Below are 16564 nucleotides of genomic sequence, written 5' to 3' on the forward strand. Positions count from 1 at the left end.
AATGGCGTCACATTCATTGTCAAAAAGAACATTTCAAGATCCATCCTGAAGTACAATGCTGTCAGTGGTAGGAAAATATTTATACCTACAAAGACCAGTTAATATGACCACTATTCAAATGTACACACCAACCTCTAATGCCAAAGATGAAGAAACTGAAGATTTTTACCACCTTCTGCAGTCTAAAATTGATCAAACACACAATCAAGATGCATTGATACTTACTAGTGATTGTAATGCCAAAGTTAGAAACAAAGAAGAAGAATCAGCGGTTGCAAAGTATGGTGCTGGAAATGACACCAGAGATTGCATGAGAGAATTTTGCAAGACCAACAACTTAATTGCAAATACTTTTTTCAACAACATAAACTATGACTATACACATGGATCTCACCAGATGGAAAACACAGGAATTAAATCAACTACTGATTGCTAATATGCAAATTCAGGTTGAACCCAAAGAAAATTAAAACAAGTCCACAAGAGCCAAAATACAACCTTAGGTATATTCCACCTGAATTTAGAGACCATCTCAAGAATAGATTTGATACACTGAACACTAACGAGCGAAGACCAGACAAGTGGTGGGATGACATCAAAAACATACACAGAGAAAGCAAAAGGTCATTAAAAAGAAAGAAAAGACCAAAATGCATGTCAGAAGAGACTCTGAAACTTGCTCTTGAATGTAGAGAAGCTAAAGCAAATGGAAGAAATGATAAAGTAAAAGACGTGAACAGAAGATTTCAAAGGGTGCGAAAAGAAGACAAAGTATTATAATGAAATGTGCAATGATCTGGAGATAGAAATCAAAAGGGAAGAACATGCTCGGCACTTTTCAAGCTGAAAGAACTGGAGAAAAATTCAAGCCTCGAGTAGGAACACTGAAGGAGTCTGCAGGGAAAATACTGAACAACTCAGGAAGTACCAAAAGAAGATGGAAGGAATACAGAGTCAGTGTACCAAAAAGAATGGTAAATGTTAAACCAATTCAGGAGGTAGCATATGATCAAGAACAGATGGTAGTGAAGATAAGAAGTCTAAGCTGCACTGAAGGCAGCTTAGAAAAACAAGGCTCCAGGAATTGATGGAATACCAGTTGAGATGTTTCAATAAATGGATGCAGCACTGGAGGTGCTCACTCATCTATGCCAAGAATTCTGGAAGACAGATGCCTGGCTAACCAACTGGAAGAGATTCATATTTGTGCCTATTTCAAAGAAAAGTGATCCAACAGAATGTAAAAATTACTGAACAATACCGTCACTATCAAACATAAGTAAAATTTTGCTGAAGATCATTCAAAAGCGGTTGCAGCAACACACTGACAGGCAACTGCCAGACATTCAAGCCGGATTCAGAAGAGGACATGGAATGAGGGATATCATTGCTGACGTCAGATGGATCTTGGGTGAAAGCAGAAAATACCAGGAAGATGTTTTATCTGTTTTACTGACTATGCAAAGGCATTCAACTGTGATCATAACAAATTATGGTAACATTGCAAACAACTGGAATCCCAGAACACTTAATTGTGCGAATGAGTAACCTGTACATAGATCAAGAGGCAGTCATTTGAACAGAAAAAGGGAATACTGCATGGTTTAAAGTCAGGAAAGGTGTGTGTCAGGGCTGTATGCTTTCACCATACTTATTCAATCTGTATGCTGAGCAAACAGTCTGAGAAGCTGGACTATATGAGGAAGAATGCAACACCAGGATTGGAGGAAGACTCATTAACCACCTGTAATATGCAGATGACACAACTTTGCCTGCTGAAAGCAAAGAGTACTTCAAGTACTTACTGATGAAGATCGAAGGCAACAGTCTTCACTATGGATTACACCACAACATAAAGAAAACAAAAATCCTCACGACTGGACCAATAAGCAACATCATGATAAATGGAAAAAATATTGAAGTTGTCAAGGATCTCATTTTACCTGGATTGACAATCAATGCCCATGGAAGTAGCAGCCAAGAAATGAAATGATGTATTGCATTGGGCAAATCTGCTGCAAAAGACCTCTTTAAAGTATTAAAAAGCAAGGATGTCACTTTGATGACTAAGGTATGCCTGACTCAAGCCATGGTATTTTCAATTACCTCATGTGCATGTGAAAGCTGGACAATGAATAAGAAAGACTGAAGAAGAATTTATGCCTTTTAATTATGGTGCTGGTGAAGAATATCGAATATACCACGGACTGCCAGAAGAACAAACAAATCTATCTTGGCAGTGCAGCCAGAATGCTCCGTAGAAGCAAGGATGGTGAGACTTCGTCACATGTACTCCGGCCATGTTATCTAGAGGGACCAGTCCTTGGAGAAGAACATCATGCTTGGTAAAGCAGAGGGTCAGCGAAAAAGAGGAAGACTCTCAATGAGATGGACTGATGTGGTGGCTGCAACAATGGGCTCAAGCATAATAATGATATTAAGGATGGCGCCAAGACCAGGCAGTGTTTCATTCTGTCGTACACAGAATATAGGGTCGCTACAAGCTGGAACCAGCTCGACAGCACTGAACAACAACAACAAAAACAAAATTGTGTAATCCAGTTTTTTTCCACTAATCTGAGTGGCCTGTTCCCCTATAAAAATTTAAGTCATAAATAAGACTCACGTGGCATTACTGAATCCAACATATTCATTACCAGCCATCTTATTCAAAAACTGCATCACCTATAAACCAAAAGTAGGACATATTAGTAATCAAAAGACAAATATACAAAGAGAATGTGGCATAAAAAACTGAATTATGTATTTCACTTACATAGTCAAATTTCTCAGCATTATTTACTCCTTGCTGCAGAGAAACGAGACATAAATATATTAGTATAGGCACCAGTACAGTTAAATTTTAAGCTAATGTAACACCAAACTTTCAAACTACTACCATTATAATTGACACACTGCATTAGTACTTTTAAATCTAGGAAATACTTCTAAAGCAATTTAGTATTTACATAAATTCTTTTAAATGTTCTTTCATTAACACCAATATGTTGAGAATGGATCTGACTTACAAAGGGAATGCTTTATTTTAAGTGTATCTTTACCCAACCCAAAGTTACAGAATTTAAAATACAAGTTACCCCAACCCCCTTATCTTTCATGAGAGCACATAATCTACTAGAACGTACACTATTTAATTTCACATTCAAAAAACTTAAAATAAAGTTTCACCCTTAGAAAAGAATTAAGTATACATATATTATAATTTTCAACTAAAAACGATCTACCTATATATGCATATACAGTTATACCAATATTAGTGTTAGAAAAATGAGTTATGTTGTAAAATTAATCTTTTATAATTCTAATATATACAAACATTCTGGGTATATTTAACTAGTGCAGAAAAAGAGCTACCCTTAATATCTCTCACTGCTTACAATAACACTTGAACTAAAAAATTAAAATTTATATTTTATACTATCTAAAAAATTAACTACAATTATACTTAGCATTGTGCCAATTCAGATCATGGAAGATGTATTGTTTCAGCACCTCTATTTCTGACATGTTCGCTACCGCAAATGTCAATAGGAAAAACCTATGTAACGTAGATCAGTTCAAGTAACCAAATGGTTTCATTTTACCTCGGCGAAGTTTACAAAGCAGTAAGTTGTAGATCTGAAATCAAACGTATTAATTGGTGATATGCCCCCAATAGAAACAATACATCTCTAATTTTTAAAACAGTTTTAAAATAAAATAATTTGGCATATAAAGCTTTAAAAAATGTACTTTTTTAAACCTTACCCTCAAAAGATCCAAAACATTACACTTTAGATATTTATTGTGGGGTTAGGGAAGGGAAACCTGTACTAGATTATTATTTAACTGTATAAAGCTAGGTTCATTCTCCACTTCACAAGTAGATTAAGTTGTGGTGGATAATGTGTGAAACTCTACCAATGAATATACTGGAGAAAGGATGTGTAGTCACTGAAACCAGTCAATCAGTAACTGAAAGAAACACCACACTATGTCATCAAAAGTGTTAATAAAGCTTACAAATATAAGGTTAATTAATTTAGCTTTAGCCATATGGTAATCACAATCTATATATTTTCCCTAAAGCATCCTTTGACATATTTTAAGTTTTCTTTCCTTATAATACACCAGAAATAAGAAGGGAGAAATGTAACTCCAAAGCTGTTCAATGAAAAATAATTAAAAGAAGAAATTACCAACTTCATTGAACTGTTGCAGTTGTCAAAATATTCCATAGATCCTAATGCTGTAAAATATGTAACAACATTTAAACCATAAAAACCTTTTTAACCTTTGAAAAAGCACAAAAAACAAAACAAACAAAAAAAACCAACTCTTTCGGAAAAAGATGTCAGTATTTGCATTGGGATGGCACGTGGATAACTACTAGTTATGTAGTTAATCAATGTAAAATAACCAAAAGTTATATTAAACTTTCATTCACTGACCTAAACTGTGCCTGTAAAACTAATTTCCCTTATTTAGCTGTCATGTTTAGTATGAAAAAAATAAATAAAAACTGTTTTAACTCTAGGGTATGGTCACACACTTGGTCTATTTTTTTGCTTACTAAATTAAAGCACGATTATGTTTTGTTTCTATTTTGTTTTTACGAAAAACAACTGGTGTTTACCAATGTTTGTCATTATACAACATTTTGGGTAAACTACTTAAAATGCCTAGGCAGATTATGTAAACAGAGCAAAACAAAATATCTGAATTACTGTGTGTTAACTCAAGGAAGTCTCTTCCCAAAATTACCCTGTTTAAATTCTATGGCATTTGATTAATGTTCATTCTTATTATCTGTCCTGGAAGTGGCATTTAAGTTAATAAAGTATATTTGCCCCTGTACTCCTTGGAAAGATTTCATTTACTGCAAGTATACATGGGATCTAATAACCATTATTAAATATCATGTAATTTTAACTTTGAAAAAGTTACAGTAAAAAGTTTATTTGCAAAGATGTTGGAAAACATACACACATACACGTATACATGTACAAAAGAGAGTTCTCTTCCTCTCCCCGCTCCCCCCCCCGCCAAAAAAAAGAGCTGTAAAACCATTACCATCATCAAGTGAGTAGGGGAATGCAGTGGAGTGGAGGAATAGATGTTAAAAAAACTGAAGCTGGCAATGGGTACACAGAGGTTGGTTATACTACTTATTTTGTATATATTTGAAAATTTTCATTAAAAAAAAGTTAAAGGAAAAATCTTTATTTGCTAACAATTAACCGCACTAATTGAGAAAACTGTTCTTCTACAGTATTTTCTTTACCCTTTTAAATAGTAATTGATTTTTTAATTAGCTCATTTATCACTGGAAAAATACTCTCTATTGCTGGAATGAGACCGCATTTAATTCTCTACCTACTTTTGATTTTTACAGTATATGAGCTGGGAGGGAAACCGTGGTGGCGTAGTGGTTAAGAGCTATGGCTGCTAACCAAAAGGTCGGCAGTTTGAATCCACCAGGTGCTCCTTGGAAACTCTATGCGCCGGCTCTACTCTGTCCTATAGGGTTGCTATGGGTCAGAATTGACTCAATGGCAGTGGGTTTTGGTATGAGCTGAGGGACCTTGCTGACAATCTATAAATTGATGGGAATAAAAAAACTTTTGTTATAGCATTGTCACTCAGTTCTATACCTCATTATACGCCAAAAGTCTGAGCGATCGGCCCTCAAAAATTACACTTAATGTTCTTATTAACTGACAATTCTCCTTCAATTTTGTTGAAACCAAAGAACGGGAAACAACCTGGTATAGAAAAGGATTTGTTACCCAGTCATTACAGTCATTCATATCCTCGATACCGACACTAATATTTCAAAATGTTCTGACTCCGTATTTCAAAATGTTCTCTTTTGTTGGTGCCCAGGAGGTTTTTACAGCCTGAAGCAGTATACCACAGAAATATTCAGGATGCTAAGAAGTATATGCCCTTCTTTTAGAAAATGGAAGGATACCTGAACTAAAAGAATATCAATTGTAAGAAAGAGCACATATAGGAAACTGAGATCTGGAAATTGTCTTAAAACTATCAATTCCCTTTTACTCCTTGGAAAGATTCACGCCCCCAAGTTGAAGATCACTGCATAAGCATTAGTAGATATTGTGTTATTTTAATTTTGAATAACTTAACAGTAAGTTGTAGTAAGGAAACCCTGGTGGTGTAGTGGTTAAGAGCTACGGCTGCTAACCAAAAGGTCAGCAGTTCGAGTCCACCAGGCGCTCCTTGGAAACTTTATGGGGCAGTTCTACCCTGTCCTACAGGGTCTCTATGAGTCGGAATTGACTCAACGGCAATGAGTTTTTTTTAATTTGTAGTAAATACAGTAGGCAAAACTTTTTAAAAGGGACTAAACTGGAAAAAAAGTATTTACCAACATTTCTAATCCAATCATCAAAATGACTTTTAAAAGCAAACTATCTGATTTGTTCAAAAAGGGTATAATCAGACCCCAGTACTACAAATAAATATTTATTTTCCTATAAACATTGTTATCATGCTACAGAATTTACATTCTTTTGAAGAAAACTTTATAAATGAAATATTTATATAGAGACACTGAGTTTTAACACTGGCAATTAACAACTGTACTCGAGTGTTTTTATGGTCGGTTTTTACAACATATTCATGAATTGATTCATGTATTATATATCACAATACAGATTAAAACACTATTGTTAACACAGAGATCTACCAATAAATTTAAAATTAATATGGCACATTTAAAGTCAATATATTAATCAGTTTTTTTGTAAATAAATCATTTGATTCCATTAATAAAATACAGAGGTATAAAAGCCAATTAAAAATTAGGGATAACAGAAGAGGCAAAAGAGGTAAGTGAAAATGATCTTATAAAATACTTAGTTTAATCTTTCCCCCAGAAATGCCTTAAAGTTAAATGTTACTGGGAGAATTAAAATAGATATTACAGATAAAAAATAATGTTCTAGATCTAGTATTTTCACAAATTAACCCTAATAAAAAAGCAACAGAAAAATGAATTCCTTTGGCAATAAATTATCTGTCCTTTATAAAATTAAAATAAAGCAAAAACCTCAAACATACCAACTGGTATAAACGTGAAAGTAAATAAATCAATATAGTCAGTTCTGTCTTCTGAATGCTACCACATCTAATGCATCATCCACTACTCTCCACAGTCAAAAAGTACCTCAAGTATGTGGCTTACAAGAACGTCTAACAGGTTCTTGTTAATACGGCCAAACTGAGCATTATACAATTAAACGTGTCTTGATTTTCATGGAGCATCATTAAATTGTGGGAAAAAAAAAAGATAACTCCACTTCTAAACTCCAAAATATTAAAAATACTAATGAAAAAGATTGAGCTTCTTCAAACAACAAAACTGAAAACTACAACTAGAATAAAAAGAGACAAACATACAAGACAGTAGAATTTACTCGATCTCTAAAATAGAAAAAGCAGAATCATGGCAATTATTTTGCAATATGTTGCCCTCATTTTTCCACACTACCCCTCAAGTAATCCATAGACCTTAACTATTAAATTCATACTAGGTGAAATTTTTATCTCCAAAGAGAAAAAGAAGTACATAAGAATAAAAAATAGCACTATTTTATTCAGAAATAACTGTGCTCCTTTTCAAATTTATTTTTATTTTTTTCTTTAAATCCGGCAATCACACACTATCATCATCAAATAAAACAGACTGCATCAAAAATATTCCTTTAAGGTTAGTAGCTACCACAGAGAAAAAGAAAACTAGTACCCTTATTTTTTTTCCCCCCAAAAATGTGCATTTTAAGTATAAAATGATATTTGTTTTTAAAAAGGTATTTACCTATAGCTTTGGTTAAAATTTTAAACATTGTAGTTTTTCTATAAGTTTAGTAGTTAAGAATTTATGCAACAGGTTCCTTCTGTCCAAATCCTCCTTTTTTCCACAATCTGCTAATCCTTTTGAACATTTGCTTTGCCTCTTCCCCCATTTCCTGAGGATCACCACCAATCCTACAAGGAAAAAATATCAATACTACAAAATCATGAAATAAAGAGTCTTACTAAAGACTCCGGTTAAATTTTATTTTTCCTGGGGGCTTGAAGTAATGTGAGGAAAACGTGTTAATAGCATCATAATAAAGTCCTGAATTTTGGAAGAAAAAATATCACTAATAGGGTTAAGGTCATCAACTAAGAGAGCTAAAAAACAGAGCTCACATCTAACAGCCATGGTAAAATAGCCCCACTTTGGTACTCAACTGCAAGCCCATTGGGAGAGGCCTGGTTCCTTACAGATATTAGGCACTGACTGATATCCAAAGAATAACTACACAGACCCACTGAAAAACAGATGCAACTTTTTAAAGCAATAAAACTGGTATCTTTCACACAAGTTAAAATTAAGAAAAAAACATTTCTGCTTTTCAGACAATATAACTATAGATAAAGTCAAAGAGGTCATCAAAAGAAATAACATACACCTGTATTAAACATGGAAGAGTGAGGTCTAATAAACAGCAAACAGAAAAACAAAAATCTAAATCAGGAGATTTAGCTTAGGCCCGATTCTACTGTTATCACAAGCTATTTGGCCTCAGTTTCCTCAGTTACATAAAGTAAGAGGGCTGGCTTGACAACAGCTGAAGGACCTTACAGCTGTAGTTTTATTACCTCAATTTCAAAATCATTCCTAATTCACAAATACTGCGTGATCATACAACTTGCAGAGATCGCATACAGATATTTGTAAGTTTTTAATTCTTTCTTAAAAAGATCTTAAATATTACATTATGGGGCAGTCAGTATTACAAAGGTTTATATCAAACTTCCCCATAGACGATTTGTATGAACTTCATTTAAAAAAAAAAAAAAGGCACTTGTGAGACACATCTGAAAAACAAAAACTCAAAGAAGTTACCTTAAATATGAATGATACCCCAAAATCTTTACTTCCAAATTTGCCAGTGTGAACCACCAACCTTTTGGTTAGCAACCAAGCAGTTAACCACTGCACCACCAGGGCTCCTTAAAATTTTTCTAAATTTAAAATAACTGATCAAATTTGTAAATACAAGATGACTCAGTTAAATTTATGCACTGTTTCACAATAAACCACACTTAAGTTGTGTATGAGCTTTCTAAAAAAACTCTATGTTTCTAAGGGCTCGTATTAATGTGACTTAGTTATATCGTTTATGGCTTGTGACCACGGTAAGTGAAACTAATGAAGGGATTGTGTGATATGACCAGACATACAATTCCCACACGCAGCATTTCAGGGCAGTGCATTACACCCGTGAATCATTAAACAAAAGGAGACTTTTAACCGCATGCGCTTAGGGAAGTCCTCAATTAATCATTTACACATACGCCCTTTCTTTAGAACGTGTGCCATGTTAATCTTTCTCCAGTATAAAAGTTCTTAAACTGGGGTCCATGGATCAGCTTTAACGGGCCTGCAAGAACCCACTAAAGTTGCATATAAAATCACTGTATGTGAACATTTTTCTGGAAAGACCGAAAAAAGCTCAGAACCATTCTAGTGGCCACCAAGCATTAATGCATACATTGTATCATCATAACTTTTCATACCTCTAATTTAAGTTACTGTTCAAATCTGAACAACTATTAACACAACTTTTCTCTCACGGAACATTTTCTAATGTCATGGTAAAGGCCTATTTACTCATGCATACCCCACACTACCACATAAGCTACCTGAAGGCAGGACTGTACCTAGCACATATTCTTATCGTAATTTTCTACAATAACAAAGATTTCTATAAGAAACAAAGTTTCTTTCACCTCAAGCAGACAACTTTCTCTTACCTAAAATAGCCATAAATAACTAGATGTTATAGTGGACAAAATGAAAATTTCCATAGCCTCTTAAAATCAGTTACATTAAAAAATAACACTTGGCTGTATCTATCTCACTGGAGTTGTAAGGATTGAATGAGCCAATGATTATGCAGCATTTGCCCAAAAATAACAATATATGTGTGTGTGTACATATGTGTATTTTAAGTCTTCTATCTTAAAGGTTTATCTCTTGAATATATAAAACTCATGAAAGTTAAGAGAGGATTTCTAGTATACAAATGAGATGAATTTTTGTGAACCGGCCAAGGGTGTAATTTATACCCTTTGTGTAGCAGAGGGCCCCATCCTCAGTCATGTATCTACAAGGCCACATAATCATGCTTTATTTCAAGTCTATTAACTTGGAATAGGCACAGATTTACTGGAAAAGCCATATAAATGTTTCAGTACAAATTAAACTTACTTTAATATAAACGAAATTTATAACTAGAAATTAAAAACCTAAGTATCTCACAACAGAACCACTTTCAAATGCTTGAAATGTCCAATTATAAGGCAAGCAGAACATTAAAGACAATGTGAACTTCAAAGCATAATAAGGATAATAATATAACTTAGTAATTGGAAAAAGCCTTATTTTACTTATAGCATGATTTAATTAAAATAAATGAAACAAGTTCAAGTGAAAATTGTGATTCCAGCTCATGAGAGTACAAAAGACTTGAGAATATTCAAGGATAAAATATTTGTCTCAAAGTACCAGAACATTTATTCCTACATATGGTTAAGATAAAAATTATACAGTAAATGCATTTAATTTTGTTTTCCTCTGCTCACTCTAGAAGAGCCAAAAGGAAGAGGACGATAAAAAAAAAATATTAAAACTTTAACTCCTATGCTTATTGTTCAGTAGACTTTTTGCACTTTTGCCAGATCTTCAAGAGTAACTAGAAGTTAGAATTCAGTCATGTTTTAAATTTTCCCCTTGAAATTACTACGTCACTTATTTTGAAATAAACATCCTAACCTTATACAGTAAGAACATTTTTTTAAGACCAAGAGATAACTTTTCACAGCTCTACATAAATAATCCAAACCCATCTTTATGCTTAGTTATTTTTCAAAATTTTGATAGGTTAAAAGGAAATGTCAACATTTTACCTTTATTAAGGAAGTCACAACAATTGCTCCGGCATTTACCATAGGATTGTGTGGCTTGTCTGTAAAACATAAAATTAGTAGCATTATTTAAAAATAATATCATTTTCTTCAATGCAAAAAAACCCAGCCATTCAATGCATACATACTTCAAATATTTTCTTTTTTATGTAAGACACTTAAGAGATTTGTGGGGGAGGGTGATTTAAATCAGTATCAAATTGGTAACTCACTTCCAGAATGCTGCTCTAATAATCATACAGGCAAAGATTTATATACAGAGAGGCAATAAATAGGGGTGTTAAGAGTATATCCAAATTTCCTAGTTCTTCTACTTAGTAGCTAAGCTCTTCTACATAGTAGCTACGTGTCCTTGGGTAAGTAACTGAATTTTACTGTTTCTCATTTTTTTCGATGTAAAACAGGGGAAATAATAGTATCTACATTTGTCGATTTGTGATTGAATGAATTAAACACATGAAATGCTTAGAAAGTACCTGCACGTACTTAAGCACTGAACAATAACGAACTTTGATAAAACACATCTAATGTGAACCCAATTTTGTTTTTTTTTAAGTGTTTTACATTTGTGTTTATGTGTATACACACACGTATACACAGAGAAAGAAAACATACAAACACTATCAAGTGATACTCACATGATACTATGATCATAAAAAAAATAGGGAATTTAAATTGTACTGGTGATGCTTTCTATGTTTCCTGACAATAAAAAAAAAAAAAAGAAAGAAAGAAACACTGCTGTCGATTCCAACTCATGGTGACTCTACAAGACAGAGAAGAACTGCTCCATAAGGTTTCCAAGGTGTGACTGGTGGATTCGAACTGCTGACCTTTTGGTTAACAGCCAAACGTTTAACCACTGTGCCACCAGTGCTCCTTTCCTGACAATAGGGATTATTTATGTAATTTTAAAAGTTACTTAAAATTTTAAGTTCAACCAAAATCCTATTTCCTCTCCTAGTTTTTAAAATAAACAGGATTTCAAATTGCAGATGATTACATTCTCACTCACTGCACTGCAAAAAACATCAAACACAAAACTCTTAAGCAATGAATACTTATATTTGCAAGCACACTTCCTAATTTATCTGTTTGTTATGGTTATTTATTTCTTTGGGAACAAGTTCTTATCTAATTTGACAAATCTAGCAAAGTGCATTAAGTTAATATCATTTGTCTCCTTAAATTTTAACCAAGCTTTTTTTTTTTTATATTCTGTGAGTTGATCCTTTAGGATTAACTCTGGGCTTTGGAAAACAGTTGGCAGTTCCTTAAAATGTTAAACATGGTTACCATATGACTCAGCAAGTCTGCTTCTAGGTAAATATCCAAGAGAAATGAAAAGCATATGTTCACACAAAAACTTGTACATAAATGTCTCTAACAGCATTATTCATAATAGCTGAAAAGTGGAAACAACCCAAACTTACATTAATTGTTGAATGGATAAATAAAATGTGGAATCAGCCGTATAACAGAATACTATTTGGCAATAAAAAGGAATGAAGTACTGATAACATGCTACAACCTTAAAACATTATGTTAATAAAGACAGTCACAAAAGAGCAAATATTTATATAAAATCATAAATATTCTACAAACACTGCATAAGCTACATTCAAAAAGACCTTACAAAGAACATGTAAAGCATTCACTCATTTCATGGTATGACAGTGTAATTTTCAAATGTAAGCAGCTGCTCACTCTGCCTCTGGCTCAAAAGCCAGACATCTGAACATTTTGGAAATACAACAGAATTATTATAATTTTAGCACCATCCTTACTGCAGAAGTAAACCTGTCTAAGATCTATGAGATCTGCACATTTCCTGCCTCTGCCATGGGTAGGAGGGGAGAGTTGAAGTGTTCAATTTAGAACATTTACTTAATTAAGAAATATTTATGAACAGCAGCAATAGCACTTAACTTTGCACAGCTAGTTAATAAAGGCTACTGTTTGTAATAATGAGATATTAGCTTGGTATACTAACAAAATGGAGATGGGTAACATCTGAAATTCATGGATATGTTTTTAGTTAGAATACACAACTCATCAATTTTAACAAGTTTTTATTCTCCCTAAGGCAATAAAACATGCAGAGTTCTTTCACATTAAAAAAGGCTTTTCAAAATGCTAAGCATAGGAACCTTACAAAGACGTGGCTTTTAATTTTTGCTAGGTTAAAGTTTGCTAATATATATACTAAAGAACTAAAAAATATGTTCAGTTTAATTTGGATATTTATATCTTAGTTATCATACTATAATTTTATAGTGCCATATAAAAATTAAAGAATTAAGGAAACCTAATTACACCACATTACATACATATTTGCAATACATTCTATACATGGTATAATCCTGGAGTGTCCACTTAGACTTCTCTCAACTACTAAAACTTCATCCTTTCTATACAATTGAGTCTTATCTTCCTTATATAAATTAATTCAACTCTTCCAAATGCTCTAACCATATAATATCAAACACATTTTGGCATTTGCCAATCACAAGCTTGCTAAGATAATATAATTAGCAGTATGTAATCCTTAAGTTTGTCTTCTCTTTCCAAGTATTTGTTGCTGTTACCGTGTGTGGAGAAGATTCCAACTTACAGTGATGCTACAGGACAGAGTAGAACTGACCCATGGAGTTTCCTAGGCTGGAATCTTTACAGTAGCAAATCGCAGGTCTTTTCTCCTATGGAGCCACTAGTGGGTTAGAACCACCAGCTTTTTTGGTTAGCAGCCTAGCACTTAACCATTGTGTCACCACGGGTCTTTTTCCAAGTGTTGTTGTTGGGTCCTGTCAAGTTGATTCTGGTTTATAGTGACCCTAAACAACAGAGCAGAACTGCCCCTCAGGGTTTCCTAGGCTGAAATCTTTATAGGAGCCAATTGCCAGGTCTATTCTTCTGTGGAACCACTGGTAGGTTCGAACTGCCGACCTTTCAGTTAACAGCCCAGAGCCTAACCATTGTGTCACCAGGGCTTCTTTTCCAAATATAAGAGGCTCTTTGTATTGTGCAGTACTAACTAGCCAAGTTACTCCAAGAACCAAGGACTTTGTACCCTCCATAGCTGCTAACAACATGGGAGGCTGTGTGAGGAGAGGGTACTGTATAAATATTTACTGATTGACTTAATCACTAAAAGGTAGAAAAGAAGACTGCATTAGTAATCGGTGATGTCCAAAACTGTTATCTCCATAAAGTAACTTGTTCCTTCATCTATAATGACATCAGCTAACTCCTCACCATAGGATCAAAACTTTTTACGCTATAAAGCTTTTTAAAATTACTAATAGTAAAAGAATAACAGCTATAATTCCTTTAATTCATTATATTCATATTAATTTTAATACGTCATCACAATCTTATAAAACTAGGGCAATATGAACACACTCATTAACGAAAATGTTGTAATGTCAGATACACTCACGTACATACACAAAGTATATAAAAACCAAACCCAAATCAAACCCATTGCTGTTGAGTCCATTCTGACTCATAGCGACTCTATAAAGAGTAGAACTGCCCCATAGTGTTTCCAAGGAACAGCTGATGGATTCAAAATGTCAATCTTTTGGTTAGCAACCAAGCTCTTAACCATTATGCCATCAGGGCTCCACAGAGTGTATAGTTTCATCATAAATCTACCTTTAAGATTTTAAATATGAAAAAGACATACAAATGGTTTTTGCTGGGGTTAGCCTAAAACCAAGACTGTACAGCACAGAACCTATTTAGAACTGAGGAAAGTGTATTATCTCGAGGCCTTCATTTTACCATTATTCTCGAGATTCTTCGTGCTGGCTCAGGCTTGGAAAAAGTCAAAGAGCATCAAGGCAAAACTTCTTGTTAAACTTTACATTTCATTTTTATTATAAACCAGTACTAAATAAAGCACAGTTCGAATCATGACTTTTTCTTTATAAGACTATAATGTCAATAAATCATAATTTTTTAAATCATACATGTACACAGCATAAATATTTATCACTTGTAATATTAAGTTCATTTACCCCAAGCTCATTTTATTCATTTGTTTCTGAAATGCTCACCAGCCACACCACCGGAGAAATTTATGGCAGTCTGCTTCCGTAAAGATTACAGCCTAGGAAGACCTATGGGCAGTTCTACTCTGTCCTATAGGGTTAAGGTAAGTTAGAATCGACTCCATGGCAATGGAGTTTATTTATTTATTTATTTAATCCATTTGTTATTTTCTATTATTTAAGTACCTCCTTCAAAAATCAAGAAATCCATCAGAACTACTTTTTGTGCCTTTCGTAGGTATGGCATAATGAGTTCCCCTATGTGGCCTTTTGCCTTTGGTTCTTCAGAAAAATTGCTTGGGAGACTTCCCAGGGTGCTTCCTTGCCCGGAGGGCTTGTTCACTGGAGGAGGGCAGTGGTACTGGCTGAGAAGTCTTAGAGGTTAACCACTCCATGAGCCTTTTTGCTCTGAGAACTGTCCTGGTCAGTTGTTCCTGGTGCTTCCAAATTGATCCAGAGCTGAGCTGTAGCCTGTTACTTCCCTAATAAACCACATAACAGTGAGTATGGTCTCTAAGTTCTGTGTGGCTGCTGCAACGAATTATGAAACTCCACAGAGAAGTACAGTGCCCTGGAGAAGCAGCTGGTGTCACAAATAATGAAGAAGTGGGAAGGCAGAGATACACCTGACCTCCACCTCTAAGGAACCAGCTTTGTGCTGATCCTGTTTCTTATCCCTCATGAATTTTAATTCATTGTGCTACATTACAATAGGAAAGCATTAATTTTTTCTCATAAAACATTTAGTCATGTTGAAATAAAAGTACTGATTCTTTCTCTACTAAATCTGGATGCCAATGAGCTATTTAATAAACAAGGTGCTTCTGCATATCATGTTCTTATTGAAGTGGATAGTTTATGGTAATCTCCACATAATTAAATTTGGTATCAGAATAGAAAGATTACATTAAAGTTGGTAAGAAAATCTAATTGCTCTCAAAACAAATAGAAAGAGAAGCATAAGAAAATACCAGTCTCATAACTTCATAAAAACACTAATAAAGTAAGTATAAAGTACATTTCTTTTTCTTTATCTAGCAGGAAGAAAAAAATACAAAAGTTTATTTCTTACAACTATTTATCATAACCACTGAATTCTTTTATGCTTATTTTCTTCAATTCTACTTCTTACCTTATCACAGCTCGAAAGAATAAAAAAACAGAAACCAACCTATGTGAATAGAGTTTAACCTAATTTTCATTTCGCTAGTGCTTAGATTCAAAACACGTATCAGATCAAAAGTTCTACTTTTGTCCACCCCTTTTCTTTTAGATTCTTGTAAAGTAATAATACTTCTCAGTTATCCTACTGTTTAACGCAAGATAAGTCTTTCAAATCTTAAATGTTATGAAGGAGAAAGAAAGCAAAAATACTAGCTTAATCAGGGTTTGAGCTGGTAATAAAAATAAAAACTTTTTGTTAAGGACATTTTTAAGTACATGCAAAAGTAGAAAGAGTACACAAAATACCTATGTAACATCATTTAGCTGCAATACTCATTGAC

The 16564-nt window shown here is 33.8% G+C and overlaps 1 protein-coding gene across 9 annotated transcripts in view; it reads right to left on the bottom strand.

The window, feature by feature from the left end:
• The window catches only part of GLS (glutaminase), a 77915-nt gene that overhangs the window by 36397 nt on the left and 24954 nt on the right, over positions 1–16564 (bottom strand). For 5 of the 9 annotated variants that reach the window (XM_010602677.3, XM_010602675.3, XM_023542695.2 and 2 more), the window contains exons 7-9: positions 10987–11045; positions 2777–2809; positions 2627–2685 (exon numbers count right to left, since the gene is read on the bottom strand). In XM_010602677.3, the coding sequence (XP_010600979.2) occupies positions 2627–2685; positions 2777–2809; positions 10987–11045 (151 nt within the window). The other 4 variants (XM_023542699.2, XM_010602682.3, XM_064286887.1 and 1 more) reach the window with 4 other exon arrangements.

Source organism: Loxodonta africana, chromosome 6 (assembly GCF_030014295.1).
Source record: "Loxodonta africana isolate mLoxAfr1 chromosome 6, mLoxAfr1.hap2, whole genome shotgun sequence".
Taxonomy (NCBI): domain Eukaryota; kingdom Metazoa; phylum Chordata; class Mammalia; order Proboscidea; family Elephantidae; genus Loxodonta; species Loxodonta africana.